This window comes from Pseudochaenichthys georgianus, chromosome 3, assembly GCF_902827115.2.
Source record: "Pseudochaenichthys georgianus chromosome 3, fPseGeo1.2, whole genome shotgun sequence".
NCBI lineage: Eukaryota > Metazoa > Chordata > Actinopteri > Perciformes > Channichthyidae > Pseudochaenichthys > Pseudochaenichthys georgianus.
In genome coordinates this window covers 23,219,795-23,246,812 of record NC_047505.1, presented here as the reverse complement: position 1 = coordinate 23,246,812, position 27,018 = coordinate 23,219,795, and the positions used below count along the sequence as shown (strand labels likewise).

The 27,018-nt window shown below is 40.4% G+C and overlaps 2 protein-coding genes across 2 annotated transcripts; one reads left to right on the top strand and one right to left on the bottom strand.

The window, feature by feature from the left end:
• Positions 1–392: 392 nt before the first annotated feature.
• LOC117464376 (cellular retinoic acid-binding protein 1) lies at positions 393–7,341 on the top strand. The gene is made up of 4 exons (XM_034106774.2): positions 393–577; positions 1,654–1,832; positions 2,460–2,573; positions 6,915–7,341. The coding sequence occupies exons 1-4, from the start codon at positions 508–510 to the stop codon at positions 6,963–6,965; spliced, it is 414 nt and encodes a 137-aa protein (XP_033962665.1). The 5' UTR covers positions 393–507; the 3' UTR covers positions 6,966–7,341.
• Positions 7,342–7,431: 90 nt separating this feature from the next.
• LOC117464368 (paired amphipathic helix protein Sin3a-like) lies at positions 7,432–26,279 on the bottom strand. Its single transcript, XM_034106761.2, has 21 exons — positions 26,084–26,279; positions 23,547–23,763; positions 21,538–21,726; positions 21,200–21,306; positions 20,548–20,875; positions 20,050–20,301; positions 19,768–19,920; positions 18,800–18,955; positions 18,500–18,586; positions 18,264–18,382; positions 17,184–17,409; positions 16,654–16,770; positions 15,419–15,657; positions 15,038–15,221; positions 14,320–14,911; positions 14,013–14,182; positions 13,639–13,812; positions 13,462–13,554; positions 12,803–12,897; positions 10,361–10,568; positions 7,432–9,301 (listed from the first exon to the last, which is right to left on the bottom strand). Exons 2-21 carry the CDS (start codon positions 23,739–23,741, stop codon positions 9,083–9,085), a joined length of 3,903 nt encoding a protein of 1,300 aa, XP_033962652.1. The 5' UTR covers positions 23,742–23,763; positions 26,084–26,279; the 3' UTR covers positions 7,432–9,082.
• Positions 26,280–27,018: the final 739 nt, after the last annotated feature.

The following is a 27,018-nucleotide window of genomic DNA, read 5'->3' as shown; positions in this document are numbered from 1 at the left end:
TATTTGTGTAAATACTCTCTTAAGTTCCACTAAATAAATCTCAGTCCGATCAGATGAAGAGACATCAAGAACATTCAACTGAACCATAATTTGTGCACAATTATTCTATTCTATAATGAGAATAAACCATTTACTGTGTGTGTGTGTGTGTGTGTGTGTGTGTGTGTGTGTGTGTGTGTGTGTGTGTGTGTGTGTGTGTGTGTGTGTGTGTGTGTGTGTGTGTGTGTGTGTGTGTGTGTGTGTGTGTGTGTGTGTGTGTGTGTGTGTGTGTGTGTGTGTGTGTGTGTGTGTGTGTGTGTGTGTGTGTGTGTGTGTGTGTGTGTGTGTGTAATGGGTGTGTGGGAGAGGAGACTAAGGTGGAGGGGGAATGGGGTCTGCTGTGTGAGATCATTGCACACAGGGAGGAGAGGGAGGGAGAGAAAGAAAGAGCCTGAAGAGAAAGGGAGCAGAGGAGACAGACGACAGGAGACGAAAGGCTGAGACACATCTAGAACCCCACAAGAAAAAATGCCCAATTTTGCAGGCACCTGGAAAATGAAAAGTAGCGAGAATTTCGAAGATTTGCTCAAAGCTCTGGGTGAGGATAATTTTCTCTTTTTCTATGAATGTTTGATTGCATTTTAGTTTTAGGTTTCTGAAATGATGTATTGACTGAACAGGAAGGAGGTCTGTGCGATAGATGTAGATATCGTACTTGGAATACAGACTGCAATCAAGGTTCATTTTGAAATGCATGCAGAGATGAAGTTAAATGAATAGATTTTTGATTTTCTATTGTTAAAAAACAGAAGAAGAAAAAAATTGAAACTTGAGGTACAGATTGGAGATTATACTTTTTGTAAGCATCTTAACAAAATAACTGATTGATCAAAAAAAGGTACAATTAAAGATGATCTTTTTCCCACCACGATCCAACAATCCAATGTCTAAATACCTCATTTCAGCTCGACCATAGGCAGGTTAGGCTGCTGTTTAAATTGCTTTTAGATGTATGGTTGCAAAAGACCACATTTACCACCGGCACTGCTTGTTCCAAAGTGGAGGACAACTGGTTTTAATTACAGGAGGAGAGAACATGAACTCCAAGGAGGATGGATGGGAAACAGACTGAAGCGTTCTCTCATCTGATTGTTTTCACTGTAATGTGTGACAGGAAGGGTTAATAGCTTTCCCGCTGTTTGGAGGACAGAATCTATCATGAGGTACAGGAGAGCCAAACAAAGCAGCATTCCTCCCCCTCATCACCTTGTCACTGCAGCCTCCATATTTGCAACATCTGCTGATAACAATCTCAAGACCCTTTTTTTAAATATGAAAACCCACTGCCTTATACTGTGAAATCTTCTCCTGACAACTAATAAAGGGTTAGTTTGAACTCAGATTGATGACTATCTGTATGCATTCCTTTGGTAAATAGGCCAAGTTTCACATCTGTAACATTAACTCAGATCTTTTTCTCCCCATGTCTTTGGTGCCAGAGGCAGACAGAAAATGTGACGTGACACAACTCAATATCAAGTGATAAAATACAGACAAAGTATTTCTTAGTGGTTAAAGGTGGGATCAAAGTGGTTTTGTAAGTCAGGGTCTTATCCTCCACAGACTGATCAGCGCTGTGTAGTATTCACACTGTAGCTCTGTGTGTGTTCTCAGGAGTGAACGCAATGCTGAGGAAGGTGGCAGTGGCGGCTGCGTCCAAGCCCCATGTGGAGATAAGGCAGAACGATGAGCACTTCTACATCAAGACCTCCACCACCGTCCGCACCACGGAGATCAACTTCCTCATGGGAGAGGAGTTTAATGAGGAGACGTTGGACGGCAGAAAGTGTAAGGTAATCTGATTAATCAGTACATGATTAATTTTCTATCAATGTACATGTCTCCTCCTCTTAAATGACTGTGTAGCTTTTTGTTTTAAGTATTGGGGTTTCCCACTGGATCACAAAACCTCACTCTGGAATGTTCTAAAATAAAAATCTTAATATTTAACTTCACTATCATTGAAGGATAATTTAACTTTAACCAAAAAAAAGAATTAACCAACGACACGCAAGTCGGTGAAAGTTAAAAAGGACATCTTATGAAATGTGGAGACTTGTAGGAGACAGATTTTTAAAAGAATGGTGGAAATAAAACAGAAGAGGATGAGAGAGCCTGACTTGTATCCTTAATATGAGCACCAAAAAAAAGCAAACGTGGTGTTTTATTCCTTGTGATAAGTAACCAGAACTTTATGAGTGCAATTGGTTTTACCCTTAAGCATTATATTATGCTAAAATGTAGGGCTGCAAGGAACAAGCTAACAACGAACCAGATACATCTGAAAAGTATTATTATTCAGGGTAAAACATGCAAAAAGAATCCCTGAAGACTGACTAGTGATTAACACAGTCTGTAAATCGGCTAAGATCGAGGAAATAAATATAGGAAACCTCATGAAAGTGCGGCTTTTTCTACAGAGCTTGGCCACTTGGGAAACAGAAAACAAGATGTACTGCAAACAGACTCTACTGAGCGGGAACGGCCCGAAGACCTTCTGGACCCGAGAACTCAATGGGGATGAACTCATACTGGTGAGCAGTTCTATTTATTTTAATTTACTATAAGTGAAATATGGGTGAGAAGTAAGAGTGCTACATGCAGATGTTGACTCAAATTAATCAAGAGTATAAAGCATTTATGGGTCCACATGTGTCTTCATGATCAGCCCCTTTTCTCTAAAAAGCAAATAGTTCTCTGTGTTTTCTTTTATAAAGTTGCGGCTCCCAAATGCTCTCCTCCCATCAGCCTGGAGACGGATGTGGATTCAATGACTCCAATTTTCATAAAAGATCTCTCATCAGATAGATGAACAGATGTTTTGAAAGTTGGATGAGGTGTCAGGTTTGGTCGCTGTCTTTAAATACATGGGCCATTTCCTGTTTCTACATCTCTGTCTGCCAATAAGAAATCAGGGGATTGCTTAAACACAGTCCTCAATTCGTTTTAAAAAAAAAAAAAACACTGTTGCTTTGTAGCATATCCTTTTTGAATAGTTTCACATTTTGGCTTATTCAAAGTTTTTTGGGCCAAAGTTAAAGGAAAGGTTGATAACCTACCTCTCATATCTATACATTAAAAGGACAGTCAGAAGCTGGTTAGCCTAGCTTAGCATAAATACTTGGAACGTGGAACAAACATGGCCTCACAAATGAGATTTATTTTTGAATAAAGCAACTTGTAATAAACTTCAGGCGGATATAACACACAATCACAGCACAAGCAGAAACCAAAACTAGACAGATGGTCAAGACAGGCCATAACTGGGTGGTGACACCAGATGTGAAATGTGATCTGGTCAATAATTTACCCAAAAAACTACGTAGTTCCTGGGAAATGTTCTGAACTCCCATGGCCATTTTGAAACACCGTTGGTATTTCCTTCTTCTGCCAAATGAGGGTGTGAATAAACATGCCTGCACCTGTGAGGCAGTACATTATCATGATGCATTGTTTCTTACATTTCATTATTTGTTCACATCAAGGAAATATGAACTAAATATATCTATTTAAATTCATATTAAAAGAGGTTTTCTAACATGTAGACCATGTAGGCTGAGAGCAGGTGAAGTATTTGTTACAGCAAGGCAGATTCAGGGGATCCACGGAGAAACTTAGTCTAGATTTCAAAGGAACACACTAACATTTAACTGCCTCACGAATGATGTTGGACTGCACTCAGTGATATTGCACACATCAGAAACACGTCAGCCTGTAAACTCAAGATCACTAAGACAAAGAGGTTTAGTTCCTGTAAACATCTGGGTCTGCTTGGATTTATTGGCCAGCTGGTCAACAAAGTCCAGTTTGTCTGTGATGGACTCACCTCTGCAGAGAGGCACTCAGGAAAACACTTGAGGGGCTTTAATTTAGGCAGAAGGCAGGTTTCCAAACTGGGAACAAACGTTTTGAACCGCACCAAATCTGTTTTTATTTAAGATAAGGGTGTGGACGTCTGTCTGTGCATGTTGGAGTGATGGGATGTAATCTGATCGGCATGTGGGGTTGAATCATTGGGAAAAAAAGTTATAATACAATGTGGGAGAGGTCCGATATATATTCCCTGCTGGTTTGTAATTAAACGAAAATCCCTCATATTACACCCCAACTAATGCATTGTTTGGATTTTTAGATTTGAACGATGTTGAAGCAAAGATGTTTGGCTCTGAGGCAATCCAGACTGTGAAATATTTTATATTGACGTCAGTAGATGTACACATAACTAATTTATTAATAAAACTAAATAATGAGTATTAGTTTAACAGGCTCTGTAATATTCTGCAAATAAAGTTCTGGTTTTACTACACAAGTTAAATATACTGCTGAATGCTGAGGGGGGGTGATGACAGATGGGTTACTTTGCACGCAGATACTTGTGTTTAAGTCAGTATATTGTTGCTGGGATCAGATCATAAATTACACAACACAAAATGATATTACATACTGCACCAAATTCAAGGTAATTTATGCTAACAGTAATTTAAATGTAGTCTTAGAAAGCCTACATGGTTTAGTCCTTTTGTATTCAGCCATATGTCAAAGAAGAAGACATGTACTGTAGGGAGATTAGGATGATTGTTTACCCAGTTAAATTAGACTTCATTGGTCATGGTGTCAGTATGAACATAGACAACACAGAATTACTAAATAGTAAAACAGTGGCACATTGGTAACGGCAAAGTTTAAACTGCACTGGTTGGTTGGAGTAGTCCAAAACTTCAGTCAGAACATGAACTACAAATGTAACACTTGTTTCATTTCTCAACTATAATGATTGTAGACCCGTTTACATTATTATGAGATTTATTTTAGAGATAAAATCTATTGGCAACTGTTGCTGTGTGGTAGTTATGCTCGTTCATCAGGGAAATAAAACATCCGTCTTCTTCCAACAAGATGTCCATCTCCTCTCAGTGTACAGAGGCATGTGGCTCAGTATAGACAGATAAAAAGCACATTCAGTCTAATAAAAGCACTGTCCAGCAGATGAGAGCATGAGGGTCCCAGGGGGAGATGGATGGATGAGGGGCCTAATGAAGACAGCATGGCGCTGCTCACTGCACTCACAGTGATCGAAGAGGGGCACAAAGATCATTCGGCGAGTCTACATAAAAAGTAGAATAAATACTTGTCCATGCGAGGAACCTCATATACTTTTTTTTATATGCATTTCAATCCAATAAATATCGATTTTTTAAAAGATTAATACAGCCGTGCACTGGCGACTTTATGATGGGACTGGAGCCAGATGAGATTGTGTGGCTGTGATTTAGTCGGGGGTCCAGATCTGTGTGTGTGTGTGTGTGTGTGTCCTCGAATGGGCTTTAATTGGTCTCATTGATCTTGCTCTTGAGAAATGCCAATGGACCGTGGTGTTACCTCCAGTTAATGTCTCCCTCGGCATCTCGCCACGTGCCAGATGGAGTCGCCTGGGCTTCATTTTTCACATCCTGCCCTGTTTCCCCGTGCCGCCACACAGCATGAGATAATGATAATGTGCGCAGTGCAGTTGGCCATAGTGCTTTGCCCCTGGGACTTCCATACATCTTTATCCTTGGACACATAAACCCCATGAACCGCAGCATGCAATGTTTTTCTCCCCATTCTCATATCAGCTTTTCTCCACCTGTTTCTTTAAGCAGACAGCTGATCCAAATTAAGACCACAATATGAGCAGGCATTTAGGTCATTATTGGCGAAAGAGCATCATATGAGTGATACATTTAGGGACTACAACACAATGAAAATTAAGCTTTTTATAATGCGGTGAAGAGGGACAATTACTTCAACTGCCATTTGGACAACTGAAAGACTTCAGGAAACCAGAAAACTGTTTTCACAAGATGATGGTTATGTTGTTTTATATGCTTAGTGTCAATGCCTGAATGCTACAAACTATTGTACTGAAGAACAATTTTGACAGTTATATTTTCCAAATCAATAAATGATAAATGCAGTACTAATTTACCCAGTAGTAAACAAAGTATTAAAGAAAAAATACAATATTAAAAGGCTCTTACATTATTGGTAAATGTAAATTATAAATGTAAGATACTGTGTTGACATATACAGTAAGAATTTAATTACTTGATATTTAAGTAATTTTTGCAATTACCTTTGACTTTAAGTAGTATAACAATAAGGCCTTTCAAATTTTACTTAAAGGTCCCCTATTATACTCCTTTTCAACAATATATTATAGTTCTCAGGTATATACGAAACATGTCTCTGAAGTGTTTGGCTCGAAATACCAAACAGATCGTGCATTGTAGCATCCCATAAACCCCTGTTTCAGAAATGCTGATTCTGTGTCTGTATCTTTAAATGCTAATGAGCTGCTGCTGGCCACGCCCCTCTGAGAGATGATTGGTTAAAAGAACACAATGGTGCTCTAGGAGGAGATTCAGGTGATAAAGTGGACGGGTGTTACCAGCTGATTATATATATGGTTCCGGACAAAAAGAGAGAATCTTTTTTCCTGAGACTTTCTGAGTCTTGTAACATGCTGGCGACACATATTTATGTATAAAAAAGACATGAAAAAGTGTATTTTGGATAATAGGTGACCTTTCTGTTGTCTTGAAAAGCACTTTGAATTGCCTCTGTTTGAAAATGTGCTATATAAATAAACGTACCGTACCTTACCTTTAAGTATAAAAAGACGGAATTGCCTGTTAATAAAGAAACCTCAGCCACCCCCCAGGTGAAGGCACTAGGCAATAATATCAGAGCGGTCTAAACTTGGCTGTGTAAGTGGTCTCAAAGTAAGAAAAAGGTCTGATGATTAAAGATAAACTTTACTGAAGCAACAAGAGACTGCTGATGATGACGATGTTAATCAGATTTCCTTTTTTCTGTCTTCAATCTCGTTTCAGACTTTCGGAGCCGATGATGTGGTGTGCACGCGCATCTACGTACGAGCATAGCAGAAGTCCACAAGTTCAAATATCCTCAAACAATTGGTGTTTTAATGTCTGAGCTGTCAGTGTGAGACATTTCACAGAAAAACATTTTCTAATTATCTGTTTAGACATTCAATGTTTACCATCTTCACAAAAGTCACAATTTCAGATGTTACCGTTTTTATCCATTTTTGTATGTAATTATCTAGCATTGGAAATCGAACAAATTATCTTTTGTTTGTTGAGTTAAAGAGTGTATGCTTTTGTGACAGTAGAAAAGTCAAAAAGGCAGATAGATCACCTGATGAAGAATTTACGGGTTGACCATTTTCTTTAAAAAAAAGAAACAAGTGGCCCATATCATAAAAACGCTGTCAAAAATAAAAAAGAAGGTGGTCAACTAGATTTCTTACTATTTAACGTATAGTTTAATGCCCAACACCATACTAACACTCATGTACAACATCATAAAAGTCCAGACACATTAAAACAAAGTACAAACAATGTCTTTATGTGGTATTCCTTATTAAACATAGTAAATATAAAAATAAAAACCCAAGTAATAAACTGTTCCAAGATTGTCTGTAGCTGTTTATGTTACTGACCATTGCCTTTAATGGAGGAATATTTTTAGTCGGGCTGCTTCATTTTAAGTATTGGAGCAAATCTGTGCCGACATAATGAGCTTTTGGTGCTTCCAACTTGCTTATGTTATGATGATGTGAAGATAACAAGGATAGCGTTAATGTTAAGAACAGCGTGTTGCTTATATGTTAATTTGTGAAACACGTTATTTAGCATGATGGATATCTTCCTGTCTCCATCTAACATATCGACAGGGCCAATTCCAGTTTTATTGAATAACCTGCGGGAATAAAAATCATTAGTTTACATCCCTCTTTCAAAGGGAATACAACATTCACGTTTGTATTTCAGCAAGAAATACAAAACTGATGAACTGCGTCTGAAGGAAATATTATTGCTTGCTTGTTATCTTGATCCATAAAGTGTTCACACGTCTGACATTCACATAGAGCTACTATACATCAGTCAGTGTTCGTCACCAACAAAGGGCATACAAAATAAACACTGCTCATGTACAGTTTTATAGGCGACATATCGATCCTGTCATACTGATTATAACCATTTCATAAAGTTTAAATACCAGGAAAGGTTGATAGCATCGAGTAGACCTCAGTACTTTCAAAAAGGACATATACTGTACTTTCAGAAATGAGAAATGCTGCTCCGCTACATTCAATCATCTTCAAACCACGAGTGACACGGATACCAGAGACTGAAGGTAGAAATGCAAATAATGGGGTAGAAACACGTATAAAATGGGAAATTCTTCTACTCAAAGACTTTAGGAATTACACGTTCAACAGACCACAAACGAAAAGGTCTCTAATTAACATCCTTTGGTAAAAAACAGTTCAGCAAGCTTTAGCTAAAGACCGATACCAAATGTGTGTTAAAGTACGCTACACGTTAAAACAAATCTAGATATAAACAACATATTTACAAAGTGTTGGGCGGTCATAAATTACTTTACGCAATATACACTGCTGGCATTGTAAAGATGTCTAGCATCTACCCAGCAGTCACCAGAGATGTTGAATGTAGTTTATACTGTATATATATATATATATATATATATATATATATATATATATATTACCACTAAAGAAGGAAAACATTCACAGGCTATACAAGTTAACAGCTGGAAGCCAGATTACTGCCCGAGTATCAGGCACTTGTTAAGTAAATTATCTTTAACATTGTTTAGTCTAGTTTTGCTTAACCAGGTTTTCTGTTGTTTAAAGTGTGAATTGCTCTAAATAAATGATGCAGTAAGGAGTGTTTCCCCAGTCTATTCATCTCATGTAATTAATATTTCTTTTCAAATATAGCGACAGTAGCACCTGAAGAAAACTATTTACATACATTGCAGGATTTTGCAATGTAAGCGCAACGTTTGTAGACATTTCCTGACTCAGGTCAGACACCAAAAAAAAGTTGGCAACTGAATCCAGTAACAGCAGGTTGTAGAAATCTGCACGGAGTTACTGTGTACATGGAGTCATCACTGGCAGTGTGTGTGAAGACAGCCACCATCACAGTTTCTTTCAATAGAGAGACTACAGTGTTCTGTACTTCACACGGAACTTGTTAATGTTGATATAATGGAGGACCTTAAGGTGGCAAGTGGTGGTGCAGGGCAACAGGCCTTCTCTTCTTTCTCCCATCAGCCACTTGCAGTTGTCGGCAGCCATTTCACTGGTCACATGCTCTTTGGCCCAGGAGTCCAGCCAGGTATGAAAGCGTCTGTGCAGGCGAGTGTTGACCCGCTGTTGGGACTGAGGAGAGAAGACCACAGGAGCTCAGCTGACAGCTTGAAATATAAAGAGTCGTCACATTAACTTGCATAGTATAACATCAAGACGCAATGTATCTTGGCACTGGATTGTAGAGAATCGAGACTATCCTGTTTCTATGCTTGGAAGACATTTAAGCGATTGGTACTAGAAAACATCACTGAAAGCACCAACGGTAATGTAAGTATTGAATGGGATGGCCCCTTATTAAGTGTCATCTGGAGGCTACTGAAGTGACCTCACATCTATCCACATCTCGTTTCATCCTTTTCAAATTAAAAGTTGAAAGAAAAACCCCAAAAATCATGAAAGAGCCTTTTAAGAAGACAACAGACAAACCAAAAAGATAAGTTATGAAAGGGACAAAGATCATTTACAACATATCTTGAGAAGGATAAAACGTTGGGTCAAAGTCAAACCCCACTGACAACAACCACTCACAGCAATTATTAGAAGGTTAAAATATGACATTGCATTTAAATGAGCAACACGGTTGGGCTTAGTAATAGTTTTATCCCATTGCTCATAAAATCCACTAACATAATCAGTTTGTAGGAAATCCCGATAGTATATGTCTGGTGAAGGACAAAGAAAAATAAATGCAAAATATTAGCTCGCTGAGAAAAACTGAGTTCATTGTTGACAATTCTGGAAAGGTTAGTTTTTCTGACGTTGCCTCTAATGTTGAAACAGCTTTGCAATGAGCTGCATTGTGCTAGCACCATCACTGCTTACACCTTCAATGTTTCCACAATTTCGGTTGAAAGGAAAGCCATTTTGGTTGCTGCTAGAACCAAATATATATATATATATATATATATTTAGCTTGTTGCAACACAAGACTACCAATATAATATGTATTTGTTGTGTGTGTGTGTTTTAAGTACCGCAGGTACGCGTAACAGTAATTTCATTGTATTTTATACATAATGACAATGCTTCTATTCTATCAAAGAAAAAGAAAAGATAACAATTGACATAACTTATTAAATGAAAGAGAAGACAACATTTATTGTAAGAACACAACTATGTTCTGCTTACCTGATGAGCGCGTGTGAGTGCGGTGTGCCTGTACATATAGTCTTCTGACTTGCATACATAGACCATTTTGTAGGAGTTGAGCTTGAACATGCACTCCATCTTTATGTCGCTGCTGCCGTCCTGAGGCTTGTCCGAGGGGACTGTGTTCATTCTCTCCTGCTGCAGCTGCTCCCATCCTCTCTGGCATTTCCTTATGCGTCTCAAATTCCTGAAGGCCAAGAGATATTGACAGCCATGAATACCACACGGATCAAAGAGTAAATTCTTCTCATTACTCCAGACATCAAAAGGGTGCAGCACGTTTACAGGGAAAGTTCGCACAAATGTCAGTTTTAAACAGTTTTATTAACTTAAGCATGTTATACATGGAACAATCTTGTATCTGACAGCATACACTGCGCGGTTTAGAAGACTAGGAGATGTGGTCAGGCACAATACACATGACATTAAGCAAATTTGAGAACAATAAAGTCAAATTTGAGAGGACTGTCCCTTTAAACAATAATTGTTTTAAACCCATGCATTGCAACTCACCGAGTAACCGAATTAGATAGGGAGTCAAATCATTCGAGGGGAATGTGGATCTATAAGAGCAGCAGAGGCAGCAGTCGTAATATTTCTGTGCAGTGCACTTCCGATGCACAGCCACGTAGTTCAAATCTAAATATGCTTGGCAAAGAAATATTTATTTTAATTGGAAAATGTATTCTGATTTTGTGCAGGTAATAAAAAAAATACAATTATTCACCCCACCTGAATGAAAGTTGAATGTGTACTTACCACTGAGGGTACAGGTGAGCGGGGACTGAAACCATGAAGCATATTTTTGCATTCAGGGCTCCACTTAAAAGACAGTGAGGCCAATTTCAAAAAAGTGTTAGAAACAAACACTAGAAAATTGATGCCGGATAAGATCCAAAATATGAGCTGAGAATACTTTGATGTGCACATACTTTCACCAACAATGTACACAGTGTTATGATCATGAGATGAAGACCCAACACAACTTTTACTGCCATCAAAGACTTTTGTGAAGGAGGAAGTCTTTGGACCTCTTATGCTGCTGATCTCTCATAGATTGGATGAAAAAAGAAAAAAAAGGGACAAGATGTTGGTGAGCCCACTGATAAATCATAGTCAGGCACCAGATTTATGCAATGGGTTAAATAAGATAAATATATATTATTTTTTGTTGGCTTTTGAAATGTTATGGTAATGGACAGCCATCTCAAAGAAAACTGAAAACAGAAGAATCACCAAACAGCAATGACAGACAGCTCCATGTGCAACACTCATCTGGAGCTTCAAGAAACAGCGGACACAACAACGCCTCAATGCACAGCTCAGGAAATAAATACACCAACATGAAAATACAATTTAGACAATCATTTTATTTACATAACCTACTCCTCTGTACAAGTGTTGCAGATAATGTGCTTGACCAGAGTTTTTAAAAACTTATGAGCACTAATTTCTGTCAAACCAGTGGAAGAAAACCTCACCAACAACAAAAAGTTGCAACGGGAGTGCACTGTTTCCACGGGAAGTTATTACAAATATTACACTGAGTATAACAGACTTAAACAAATGGACATTTGAACATTTACATTTCCAAACAGCAAATTAAGTCAAAAATAGGACCTTTGATCTAAATACAATCACAAACAAAGGGCATGAAAAGGTAGAAAAGGAAATCATGACTGCACCTTCCTCTCTTAACAAAGTCTCTCAGGTCCAACACAACAGCTTCTGTCTCACAAACTCAGGCCAAAGACATCGTAGAAAAATTATTTTAAAATGAAAAAGGTTGGAACCCATTTGTTTTGCTTTCAGTTTGTGCATTCAATGACTTTTGTTCTTATGTTACACAATGAAAAACATCATTTCAATTTCAATACAATGTGAATAATCAAACCAAATGATTTTGAGGTGGAAATTCAAAACCCATGATCAAGCCAAAACCATTTTAAAAAACCTTACTACTAATAAATAAAATTCCCATTAAAAAGGAACTGAATCAGTGAATAAATAAATTCCATATTTCTTTAAAAGATGGCCATGTAAAGTGCAATCTTCAATGTGAGGCAGAGATCAAAAACTGAAAAAGTCATGTTCACGGCCAATGAGATTCTTTACAAACAGCAGGGCATCAGGCACTGCGAGCACTTCACTGTATCTGTGGAGTGACTCTCTTCAATGAACCTTCTCAAACCTTGTAGTTTGTCCGTTAATAAAAACGCAGAGGTCCTATGCCTAAAACTTTTGTAATTACAAGAGCTTCCTTGGGTCAGAGTTGTGCACAAGTGCCAAAGGTTCTACTTCTGAAAATGAGTGGTGTTTGGCAGCTGGTTTGGCTTGTCAACAGTGGAGTGGCTGCTCGGCTGTCTAGAGCCTCAGGACAGAAAGTATGCAGACAAGAGGGACACATGGCTGGGGCCTCACCTGGGGAGGAACACCGGCGTCTGGGACAGATGCTCACGCAGCTCAGGGGACGCAGAGTCTGAGTTCAGGTATCTGCCCACGTAGTCTGACCACCTCTGTGGAGGACAGAGCAGAAGAAAAAAACATTAAAGAAAGCATGCAGACACACATTTGAACCTCCTACTTAACCAGAATAGTAATTATGGCCTCTAAAATCAGGAATATAAAGGTTAAAAGGTATTAAACAATATTGTTTAGCTGGAAGAATAAATCAAATCAGCCAATTTAAGCTCGTCGCATTTATATTAGTCTACGAAATGTCGGAATATATAAACAAAAGCTCATCTCTTGTAGTCGAGGAGACCAACTGAAAGCCAAAAACACAATTATAATATATTACAAATAATACAAAACACAGTAAAGCTGCACATTCTCACATTTCAGAGTCTGGAACCATTAATCACTCAAGCTGATCAAGAATATTCTAATTGATACAAATATTTGTAATCAAAAGAGTTGGTAATTATTTTCTGCTCGTCCAGTTGGACAAATAGTTTCTGCAACAAAGCCCATTGGTGTTAAATGTGGACCAAAAATATACATAGCAGTCATACTTGTTGCAGGGCTGTACGACAGGACACTTAATACTTGAACTGTACTTCAATGCTCAATCGTCATACCTCTGCCTCCGCTGGCTCATCAGAGTTGTCCTCTTCCGTGTCCAGCAGCTCCATGGCCAGACTGACAGATCCTCGGCTCTTTACAAACATCAACTAAACAGAAACACAATCAGAGGATATCATGTTTAAACAAAGTGCTCAGAATAGTTTATACCGATCTCTCGGGACAAATGGTACCTTGAAGCAGTTTTCATCCGTCATTAGCTGCTCTGCTTTGCGCTGGTAGGAGCCCTCTGCTGTGGCCCTGGACGTCTGCGTGGACAGTGGCCCCCCCGAGGATTTGTTGGCACTTTCGCTCAGGTACAGGTCCGTTACACGTGCACATACATCATCAGTGACGAGGTGCTGGAGCTGTGAAAGCAGGGGGTTCAGTACTATGCAAGTATCTTCAAATGAAAAACTAGAGCCAGCTCAGTGCAGAAGTTAACACTTAGGTTGTTATAGTCACAGTTCATTAATGTTTTAATATGAACTAACAACATTTGAGTTATAAGTCTGAGTCCGGTTAATACAGAAACAGAAATAGAATCATCATCATTGAATGTGCTGACCTGCCGGACGATGCTCTGGATGAGTTTGTCCATGGTGAAGGCAATGTAGGCATGGATAGTAAACATTTCCCTCAGGGAGTCCTCGTACTGAATCGGCTCCATGTTCCCATCCAGAAGGTTACGCACCATTTCCAGGAACACCGAGTAATAGTCCTCAACATCAACATCCACTGCAGGTAGAAAGTAGTACATGTGTTTACGGTTATATAGCGTGAGATTACAAAGTATAATGCAACCTGTTTCACCTATCAATCAAACTGAGTATGTTTAAACAAAACCTTAAGCACTTCTTCTCTTTCTCACTTACGTGGCTCCTTCATCTTCAGTTGGATTGCTGGGTTTTCATTTTTTTCCCTTTTGAAGCCCAACACTTCTCTTTCCCACTCTCGCTCCCGGGCGTCCTCCTCTATCTGTTTCTCAGCCTGCCCGTAGATGCGTAGCAAACGCGTACACAGGATGTGATGAAGACGAAGGAAGATGTACCAGTAGTTGTTCACGAACAACAGGCTGTAGGCTTCGTCTGTGCCCCGCAGCTTCTGAGCTGCCGTGTTGCTGAAGAGGAGTTTGGACTTTGACGGGCTGCTGCCTGGCAGGCCATTGTGCTTCTTGGGGCCCTCTGAATCCATCTCCATGTCTTCTTCTTCCTCCTCCTCTTCTTCCTCCTCCTCCTCGACATCAGAGAGCTCCCCTCTCCGTGCGAACAGCAGGTCCGGGATGAAGTGGTGGATGATCTGCTTGATCTTGTACTTGTCTTCTTTCTGGATGCCCACCTGTCTTTTGACGTGGTGGATGATGAGGGCAGCAGCGTCCTCCAGGATCTGGCTGTCTTCATAGGTCTGGGTCAGGTGAGGGCCAGTTACTGGCAGCGTGGCAGTTTCCTCTGACGCTCGCTCCTGGCGCTACAGTAGGCAAGACAGAAGATAGAGTCTTATAAAGGCAGTAGCATTGTACCTGCAGCCACTGTATTAAAAGCACAACTCAAACCAAATATCATAATAAGTTATTATGTCTTCATGTTTACTTACGTCATCATATAGCATTTCAATTTCATTCAGTAAGGTCTTTGAACGCAACACTTTGGTGTCATTCTGCTTGAAGTTGATGCCCTGGTGGTCGAGTGACTTTAGGTAATACTTTTCATTCTGATCCCGCCAGATTTTGTTGAAGCCTCTCTGGGCGTCTCTCCACTCGTCCTCCTTCATTTTTAATCTGAGACAGGGAGAGGAAAAAGGGCGTAAAAATCTAATTCTATAAAACAGGAACAGTATTTTCACGTATACAGCACTTTGGTCTTTAAGCTGTTTGATTGTGCTCTAGAAATAAACTTCACTGACTTGCTTACTAACTAACTATTAAGCTCTGACCTGAAGCAGAAAATAATAAGTAGATCAAATCAGATTATTAACCTTTTCAGCACTATGGGAACAGACACAGCTGGGTTCTTCTTGAGCCCGTCGATGATGTCGTTGGCCTTGTCTCCATATATCCTCTGAATAGCCTTGCGATGGATGACCTCTGAGGATCCACCCATTGTGTTGTCCATCTTAAAGCGCAGTTGCTCCTCAGCGGACATGCGAGAAATCTTCCGCTGCACCGCCTCCAGGGCTCGTATCGTGGAGAGGTTGGCTTCCAACACCACATCCAGCTATGGGGTGCAGTCACAGTGAAATTATTTACAAATGCATTTATCCATATGTGATTATAACTGGGACCGGGAGGCTGTGGCGCAGTGGACTCGTGCGTTGGTGTTGGGTTCAGGGGGGCACAGGTTCAAACCCCACTGCAGTCAGCATGTCGTTGTGTCCCTGGGCAAGACACTTCACCCCAAATTGCTCCTGTGGGGATTGCCCACAGTATTGAGTATGTAAGTTGCTTTGGAGAAAAGCGTCTAACAAGTAACATGTAATAACTGGTAGTGTCATACCTCATTCACACCAACGGTGTTTCAGGGCCGGTTTGGAGCTGGAGCTTGAAAAGCACCGGGTTTTCCTGTTCACACCGCAGCGGAGCAGCCTCTTAACTCCGGAATCCGGTTCGTTTCAAGCACCAACATTTTTTCCGGCTAGAGCAAAAGCACCGCATACGTCACGCTTACGTCGAGGCGGGGGCAGGGGCGGGATCAACTCCTGAACAACAACAAAAAGCCCGCGTTTTATCCAGCTTGTACACAACGATGGAGAAACTTAACAAGCAGCAGTGGTCCACTGAAGAGACCAGCTACCTACTGGAATCTGGTCTTCTGAAGAGGTACAGAGGAAGCTGGAGCACAATCGGCCATTGTTGTTGTTGTCGGTGTCAGCTGTGAGGGGTTTCCGCGCGGTTTGGCTTTATGAAGCAGGCACACAAACGGTTACGTCATGACGCAAACGATGACTCAATGATACAGCACCAGTCGGACTCTGGGCGGTGTGAAAAGAGCCAGAGCTAAACCGAAGAACCGGTTCTGAACCTGAAAAGCTCTAGCACGGAGCTTGAACCGGAGTTGCATTGGTGTGAATGAGGTGTCAGCAGCAAGTTTGTTCTGTGGTCTTTTGACTACTGCGCAAAGGGCATCATGGAGAAAAGGTGCTGAACACATTTTAATAACTCCAAGAACTAAAAGTATTTATTTCAAAGTATGCATGGTCTGGGTTCTGCTCACCTCAAAGCGCTCATCCTCACATCTGTAAATGTGCTCCTCATATTGAGTCTTCTTGGAGCTCACAAATGTAGAATCTTCAGACCACGATGGAAACGACACCCAAGTGTCATTAAGGACCTGAAAGAGAAAATTCCACGCTCAATTAAATTCTCCGTTTAAGGAAGGCCTTTTATTTCCAAAGATGTGGAATTTAGCAACAAGTATGACTAAAGGCAGGAAAATAAGTGTTTTCAATCCAAGCTGTTAATATATATATCCATGCCTTCTTGATGGCACGGTGCTTAAGGAAGCAATTTACAAACCAAATGAACAAATCTAACTGCTGCAACTGTGGCATTTTCCTAAAAAGGATACTTCTAATAACTATGTCAATTAATCTTCTTAAAAAGCTAATTGTAATGCTACTTGATGCCTGGTAAATATAAATCTCAAACACAAATATATGTGTATCACGGTATCTGGAGACCATGTGGGCAAGAAAAAGGTTATCATGACAGAAACACCGGAGCAGACTTCCCTCTGGGACTCACTTCTCTACACAGCGGCGTCCTTCCTGTGCACTTGGGCTGCTGGTAGCTCTTGGGCAGGGCTCTGTAGCTGGACCCCAGCCTCTTGCAGGACGCGTAGTCAATCTCCATGGCGATGCCCTCTGTGGCACGCTCCTTAGGTAAACTCTCTGTGTGGCTGGACTCCCCGTGAAACGACTCCCGGTAGCCCAGGAAGTTTTTGAACCATGTAAAAAGCTCCGGGAATTTTCTGTCAATCGAGCAACAATGTTTGTGAAATAAACAATTAGTAGTGAGACTGCGGCCAGGGGGTTGACTGGTTATTGGTAGAAGACATTTTTCAGTGATATCGGTATTAAATGAGTTGCTGCTGATCATTTTCATTGCATTTTACACTAAATTGAAAATAATATCCATCAGGATAAATAAAGTTGTATCCTCTATTAAATCAACACAATATTTTATTAAAAACCAAATGTAAGGACTGTACCATTATGATATAACAGAAGATAAATTACAATATATTTCTAAATAAATACTGACACCAATTTGGGAGTAACAATTACTGCAATAGTTGTACTTCATATCTCTAGTAGTACTCAAAGTCTATTTACAACTCAGGTGTTTTAGTTTGGTTTCATTATTTAACCACAAGGCACAACAGTACGGTTATAGAGGCAGTAAAGCACGGGAGACTGGAGACAGGTATAACATAGAGCAGTGTTTCTCAAACGTTTTCATACCAAGGACCACTTAACCAATAAAAAAACACTTGCGGACCACCTAACTCCACAAATATCAAAAAACACATCGTTTTTCTAGAACAGATTACAAATCGCCTGAAAATGGTACAAATAAGTGGCAACATGTGTGATGAAGGCGCTGGGCTATATGGGCTATATCATGCAATTAAAAGTGAAACTTAACCTCGCTCCATTGTGGAGATATTCCCGCGAGAGTGTGGAAAACTGAAATGTATTTATTTATTTCAAATGTGAAATGTTACCATATACTCATGGACCACTAGGGGGCGCTCACGGACCACCAGTGGTCCGCGGACCACACTTTGAGAAGCACTGACAGAGCATGTAGGTTTAAACTCACCCAAGAAATGGGATGACCAACTGGACAAGCTCAGCCCGAGAGATCACTTCCTGATTGAAAATGTGAAGACACCGCAGGAAGTTGTCGTACGCCTCAGAGCTCCGCAGAGCTTTCTTAACCTGTTTTGTCAACAAAAAGCAAGCCTTCCATTGAGACGATGTCAACAATCAATATATAGCAATTCAGTCGTAAGCTTGTAATTGCAGTAGGATGGTTCTGAATATAACAATACGGACCTTCTCAAAGAACATGGTTTCAGTGCTGGTGCTGTGTTTGCCGGCTTCAGTCAAGCCATGGTCCTTCCCCAAAATCTTGGGCTTTTTCTGCAAGGCAATTTAAACACCGAGTTGAGAGCAAAACAAATACATCACAATAAATCTTACCTTTTTGAAGCTGTTCAATTTTTTTAAAAACAGGGTTTATTTAACTTTTTTATGGTCATTATGTTCTTTTGTGTAGATGCTGCTGAACTGAGTTTTTTCTAGTATTTAGTCTAGACTTATTAACATCAATTGCCTTTGCAGTGGTGTGTGTACCTTAACAGGGGGCGTGGGTCCCCCTCCAGGCGGTCTCCTGATGGGCAGGCCGTTTTGGCTCAGTCTCTGTTTGCTGCTCAGTAACGGTCTTTTCACTGTGCCGCCATGATCATTGCGCACCGACTCCGCTCTGTCTGGTGCAGCCTTACACAGCAGCTGAGAAAAACATTGTACATTATAATGTCACCAAAGAGAAGTCAGTCAAAAAGCACAAGTCTCATTTACTCTGGGGTTATAACAATTGATTCAAAATGGGTTTCAATTCTGTTAACTCAGAAACATGGTAAGCTTTATTAAAATGTGCTTACCACCCCTGACAAAAAAAACTAAACTTAAATGTCAAGCGGGATGAAAACACACTCCAGCTAAAATAACTTTTTTAATTTTTATAATTACCGTACTTTTTGGACTATAAGCCGCGACTTTTTCCCCCCCCAACCTCCTAAATCTATGGATTTTACAGGTAAAATTAACCACCTTTAACACTATGGGCTCTATGACCGGTCCGCGCCCGCCACCTTTAAGCGGCGGGCTCCAGCAGGAAAAGCTGGAGGCCGGAAAAGAGTGAGACAGGTAGCGCGCCAAAGTGAAAGTGGAACCGAGAGACAGAACGAGAGCAAGACAGACGGACAATTTAGCTGCTGCGGTTCATATGCAGGTGCGCTTTATAGTCCGAAAAGTACGGTAGATCAACATATTAATAATTCACATGCAAAATAAAGTTAACTCGGTCTTCTCTGCTTAGTTTGACCACTGATAAATACATTTGACAACCCATAACATATTGTCTATGAGAGGAGCAGAATAGTTTATTTTGTACGATGCTCCCTAAACGTATCATGTGTGGTTTCAGGGATATTTTATTATAATGAAATACTACTATGAATATGACTTGTTTTGTATGTATGTTTTTTTAATAGTCCAGTTAGAATGGCCCACAGTGTAGTAGTATATCCACAGGCACTCACCAGCGAGCTGTTTGCATCGGGCAGGAACTGTCCAAACTCTGAGAGCAGGTCCTCCTGGTTCTTGAAGAGTCTCGCCACCTGAGTGTAGACCTCCTGCTCAGTCAGTGCTGGGGTATAGTTACCGGCTGCCTCTTTAGCGTTTCGTTGTTCCTTCTGGGAGTTAAAAAGAAAAAGGAGGTGGTGCGATTACTTCTGGGTACATACCATAGTAATTTCTCCATAAGAAAATCTGACTTGATCAATCTGGCTGAATGTTTATTTTATTGATGTGAATTTTCTTACCTGGTATGTGTGAAGTATTTCCAGGAAGGATTTGTAGATGTCCGGCTGGCCCTGGAAGCGGTTCTTGATCTTGTTGACATAATTTATAGCGTGGTTGAACTCCACAGGCTGGTTGTTTTGGAGAGGTGGCCCCGCGGACGGTGTGCTGCTCACAGGAGTGTGGGACTGAACTGATGGTGAGCGCGGTGAGGCGTAGGAAGGGATGGATGGGTTGGGCTGGCTGGTGGGAGTGTGGGCTGGAGACTGAATTGGCTTATGGAATTGAAAGAGAAGAGAAGAGCATATCATCACACTCGTCGAGTAAAGACTCAGTTTGGTGGGTATAAAAACATGTTAACAAAATCTCAGAAAATCTCTTTTCAAAACAATGTTGAATAACTTAAAAAGTGGTTTGTTATCGTAATACTTTATTTAAAAGCTCACTCTGGTGTCAGTTTAGAAAAAAAGAAACATTTTAGTGCATTAAACTCAGATCAGTTAACTAATATAGAAACCTACCTTGCTGGTTTTACTCGGGGCCGGTTGGGTGGGGACAGGTGGGGCAGTGGTGGTTGTGGTGGGGGTTTGGGGGGCAGCCTGTGGCAGACTCTGGTGCTGGTTGTGGCTTGCAGGTTGGCTGGACGCTCCACTTATAGGGATGTTATGAACAGAAATACCATGAGGCGTGATGTAGTGGATCTGACCTGGCGTGGTTACGTTGACTAGATCGTTGGTTTGAACCTCAATTTTATATCCGGGTGGCAAGAAGGTGTTAAAACCCATGATGAGGTCTGGGTGGCCCTTGAAGAGCTGGGACACGCGGTTAATGACTCCAGGAGTGTCTATGCTGTAGTGACAGGAAGAATGATAGTATTTAATATCTGTTTATTTATTGACTAAGTCCATAGGATTCGTTCTGCATGTAACTTTTTCATCGCAAAGAGTAGAGGTACTGAAATTATTAAATGCAGTCTAGCATCTAACAAAAAGGGCAAAAAGCATTTAAGTGCAAAGTAACATATAAAGTATATACAACATTTACCAAAAGATATAGAATGTAAAATAAACGCTATGAGTATGTGTCAATAGTAGTCTACAGAATTGATAGTAATATAAATATTAAATACTATTTTCTTTAAATGTTGATGAAAATGAATAAACAAGAACTCACCTCTGTGACTTGAACTCTTTCATAATATCAAGAAAATCATTGTAAACTTGTGGCTGATTCCCAAACTGCAGCTTCACTTGATCCAGATAGGACAAGGCATCTTCCACCTACGAAGTGAAGAGGGAAAACGTTTGACAGATACCTTTAAATATTACAACCACTGAATGCAGAATAAAAAACGAAATTACAACCAGAAAAAAGGGCGTTGCCTAAGAGACATGTTTAATTGCTGATTTCATTATCACTTATCAAAACACATTGCAAAGATGGGTGCTTATTAGTTTTCTTTGGAGGTTAAGTTTAAAAAAATAAATAATAGTTTGTCCATGTAGCCGTACCTTTAATCGCTGAAACTGCTGTCCTTGGGTAGAAGTCATGGGTGCAGGTGGATGGACGTGACCCTGGACCACTGTGGGTCCCTGGGACTGAGCTGCCAGGCTGTGTGCATGGGGACCAACATGAGGGGCAGTGTTGTTATGTCCATGTCCGTGTCCATGTCCACCTGTGCTCTGAGGCAATGTTGGCACCTTTTTAAGGGAGGAAATTACCAGAATATTAGGATCAATAAGCTTTAAAATATATATCTCAGTGTTTCCCACAGATCTGAAATATACTTGTGGTGGTAGCCGAGAACAGTACAGGAGGGGTAGAGCGAGGGATCATTGTCCACTAGTTAATCGATCGCCGATGGCGTCGTGCTCGCGGACGGATACAAAGTAGGGCTGAACGATACATCGTGTCATGGCGATAACCGCATGCGCGATATTCATACCTCAGGGACGTGCGGTTTTATTCTTTTTTTTTTATTTAATGCTAACGCACTTTAGCACAGAATTCAAAATAAAGATACCCTTATTACTTATCGAAACTTCACATACAATATATCCGATTAAAGCTGAGACTCCACAGATTATTTAAGTATAGTATCATCACTAAGCGATCCGATATCGTGACAGGGGAAGCAAACAGACATCACAACACGTACCTTTACGGAGCTTTTACGGGAGATCGTCTCACCGTAGCTGTCAATCTGATCAAAAGACGTGTTCAATGGCATTAAAACGAGAAAAAACGCGACTGAATCGGTTGATCCATAGGTTAATAATGTATCTGTGGCTTTGAAGCAATTGTTTATAATCCATAATTCCATTTTTATGTAAAAATCGGAGTACAAAAGTTAGCTGCTAATGGTAGCCACCAGAGTGTATGCAGCTTCCGGTGTTGGCTACGCATCACTCTCACTCCTTATTTGTTCATGTGTTGGTGTGTGTAGAGCTTCCCCTCGATTCCATTGGTTCTAGCGGTTATAAAGAGATTTCATTCATCAAAATCGAGCAAAGGGGGCCAGAGATATGGAAAATCCACCCAAATGACCCCAGAAGTTTGTTTTTTGCTAAATCTCTCTAAAAAGGTCAAATGTCACTTGTTTTGCATCAATCTTGATACAGGGTACTTATTATATGTTGTACTTTGGATTCCTAAAGCTTTTAGTCTACTAACCCATCATCCAAGGTTAGTTTTCACTATAAGTAAAAAATAATTTTTGGACGGACACTATAATTTAGTTTTTTTACTATGTTCAATCTGAATTTTCTTTAAAATAAAAAACATCTATATTGATTCTGACTTTTTTACATCCAACTCACAGGTTTATCATTACTTTGAGAAAAAAGATTATTAATTTAACCCTTTTAGAAGGGAAGATATGGTCATTTGTTCTGGGAATGTCATTTTCGATCCTGAGACCTGAAAACAGGCTCAGGGCTTAAGTAGGTGAATTAACTCAAACACGTCATGTTACAATTATTTTGCTGCTTGCTACAAAAGGAAAACTTACGCGGCTCTCATGTCAGGGGTACTTGAGTGAGTGACATGCAGGCTCTGCATGCACAGGAAACCACCAATCACAATCATTCTTGATCAGATCACAGCAGGCCCCGCCCCGCTAGTTTGCTGACCATCAAAACACCGGTAAAAAATGAGCGAGGCACAGGAGGACAATACCTTCATCCGGTTAAATATAGTTAAAAAAAAACGCAATATATATCGCAGGGGGGGGAAATCGCAGTGTCAGTTTTTTTCAATATCGTGCAGCCCTAATACAAAGAAATTAAACCTAAATAGGTCGCAAATATACTTTGGCGGACGTTAATATACCTGGGCGGCCCGTCCAAGTAAAGTCTATGTGTGGGAAACCCTGTATCTATGTATTCATTAGTTTCCTCAAATTGTTCTGAATGTTACACTGAACAAAGGACTGTTTTTACAACGTTCCTACATTTTTATAAATCATTCAATTCTGTTGTGGAGGCTGTTATCTATGACAAATTGTTTGATGCAGTTATACCTGGTAGCCTTGGGGGAGAGAGTACTGGATGCCGGTGGATGGCTGCATGTTGTCTGCAGATGCCTCTATCACAGTAGGAGCCGGGGCGAGGGCCCGGTGCTGGAAGCTGTCTGCAATGCCTTGAACTTGGGGACGACGTACTTGCTGTTGCTGGGGCGCAAATATCGGTTCCTGGTCCTCCACACGCCTCTTCATTGTATACGCATACTCAAAGGGGCTACATTGGACAAAGATATATTGACAGTTAACAGGTTGTTGAGTTTAAATTATTCTGAACAACCACATTTCAAAGCATTCTTCAAGAATGTGCTGTCAACTCAGTCATTCTTTTACAAATCAATATGAATGCAAAGAAGTGAGCTATTTATATTTGAAGAGTACGGTTCATCAATTCCAAATGATGTCTATTATCATAATTATAACAATTCTTGTTAAAGTTGTGTGTTGAAAAATTGTGAAATGTCTAGTCTGTGTACACAGTGAGGTTTGACAAATTCAGCTTATCAAGTAAATGCGGCAGCCACCACAGTCCCATTTAAAATCTGAAGAATAATGTTTATTTCAAACCTTTATTGAAGTTTACACTTTAAAAAGGTTGGATGGAGAACAATTATATTTGACCTAGTTCTCAATTTGATGACAAATCCTGAAACAAATATCACAAACAAAACAAAAAGTCTGGGGGAAACAGAATGGAGTGTGTCCTGTCCATCATTGCTCACTAGAATGGCTGAGACAACCAGTTAGGGACTGTCTTTCAAGTAATTGCTTTAGGTGTGCAGGGTTTCTTTGTCCTGCTAACAAATTCAATTTAGCCTTTTTTGTCAAATGTGACACAAAGGGTCAGTTAAACAAAATGATGTCACAGTTAAAATTGATCATAGTGATACTGTGTTCATTATAAACACATGCTCTATAAGTCTAATTTGTGAATGACTTTTGGCAGTCTATTACATGTAAAGTACAAATGTCAATTTATTTCCATGATCAATTAGAACACCGTCAGACTTTTGAACTCTTCAGATCATGATGATTGCATAGTTACACAAATATGTTTAGCTCTGGTCCATCAGAATGTCCAAGTATGTTTCCAGATACAGGGAAATAGGTTTAGTGTAGTGTTACAATAAGCAAAATAAAACGTTAAAATGTAAGGAGCTCTGTATTTTTAAAGAAGTGATCGCTGACATTTACAAAATGATCCCTTGGGCAAAGGTTCAGAGTACGAAGTATTAAAATAAAATGAAATCTTTCTATGTGGCTCATAGCAGGCTACATGCACCGTGAGAAAATTAATTTATTGACGTTCCCTAAGTAAACGTCATTGCAGTCGGTCAGCGGAGAGCCGACATTGTGCCTCACTGCTCTGCACCACCAGTTTCGGAAAACACGGTGTCTGAGAGTTCGGTCTTCAGTCGCCGAGATCGAGTCTGTGGCATATCCAGCTTCACATTTTCTTTGCCGAAACGCGAAGCAAATACGACAGACAGTCAAATATGGCGAAATGTGTGGACTGGCGCGACAAAAAAAGCTAACATTTAGCTGTCAGCCAACACTTTACAGGCATGTAGGCGCTGTCTCTCTCGCTCGCTGTAGCCCTGCCTCATCCCCTCCCCCTCTCTGACAAACACCGAGCTTAACGCCATCCGTTTTCGGTGCAGCTGACCGCTTTCGCTTGTCTGACGTTGGCTTCAGAGCGATCTCAAAGTTATGTGGCAAGCGAGCTAACCTAAACTATCTGCAAATTAAAGGCTATTTCGCGGAAACAAACAGCGAGTGGTGGTGTGTCACTCGGGTCATCGCTGACCGTCCTCAGTAAAATGGGACTTACTATAAAAAATCCAAATGAGCTGAGCGTGTTGGCTAACAAGATATAACGAAAAGAAAGCAGCCACGCTTCATTGCAGCTGACAGCGCGACAACACAGCTGGTTGATAAGTGTATAACATATGGGCTACCGTTTAACCAGGGTAGTAAAATAAATGCACTTAGTGAGTAATTAATTATGGCAATGCTAGATGTGGGGAAGACCGCTAGCTAGCTAGCACTAGCATCTACATAGCGTTAACGTCGCATTAACGACAAGTTATGCGAGAAGTTTGACAGAAAAACACTTAGTTGTCATACACGCGGCTTGTCCGCCAGTAACGATTCTTTATTTTAAACCTCCAACCAGGCAGTACAAAATATATAGCAAGGAGGAACTAACAACAAAATGCATGTTGTCAGGTCAGTCTACTCGGCGCTAGCATGTCAGCTAATTCATGGTCGCCGCTCTTAGCCTGGACTAGCTTGACTAACTTATCGGTACTGCACGCTAATGTTGCTGCTACTCAAACTCCACATTTTATTTGGTTGGAAGACGAAAATAAAACAAAATACTAAATCATCACAGAACAGTGGGGAGTGTTAGATCGCTATCTTGTCTGTTCGGCAAGGTTATATATAAGCTAACAAAATGCTACGTTAGCACAACAACCAACCCCCCATCAGTAAAAGGTATGCTCGGCTAACGAGCTAACACTAGTTCAACTTACCTCGCAGGACTGCCACCAGCAACACTTTGACCCAGTGAACCACTACTCGTGCATTCAGCTGGCCGTAACAAAAAGTGAAGTTATTAGAAGTGGTCGCAAATGGAAATGTCAAAAAAGAAATTGGCCGGAGAGGCTACGTCGCTAACAACAGTGTATGTATGAAGCGGTGTTCCCAGAACATAGAGGCGTGTCCAACATGAAGGCGGACTAGTCTCCTCCCAGTCTAAACTGTGATTGGTCACATCCCCAGAATGAAAACAAATACAGTAAGGGAAGTGAGCCAGTATCTTCGGTTAAAGGCGTCTGGTTTAGTTGATGGTCATGCCTAATGCAGGATTATCTGCACCACAGCCTCCATATTGCCCGTCTTGTACATAGGTCGATGTTTACTTATTTTCACAAATGTGGATTTGCAATGGTCAACATCACTAAAGATGCATTATGAACTAAAGCAGAGGTTTTCTTTTCTTTTCCTTTTTTTACAGCCAAGGACCCCTTAACACAATAGCATAGGCCTACCAGGTACCCAGTAATGTAGGCTACTTTCCTTTGTGTTTGGTGAGGTTTGTGTTAATGTACGATACGATATTACTTTATTCAAGTCTGAAATTTGACTTGCGTCACAGCAGCTCCATGTCCAACATCAACAGACACATATCCAGACAAAAATACATGAAACACAAAACAACAAACATTTAACATAACAGCATAATCAGTGAGAGAAAAGCTGCTCAAAAAGCCTTCAGTGTGCATTTGATCTGGGATGTAGCTCTGTGTTTACTGTGAGTTGGTTGGGCTGTCTTTACTTTTTGGCTTTTGACTGTACCACCATCATTTGCATTAACACATGCAGCAGGTCTATCAATTGAAGCACATCCCACAATTTTTCTCTGAATTGCATACAGTTATTTCGAACATGCGGTTCTGAGAGTGCA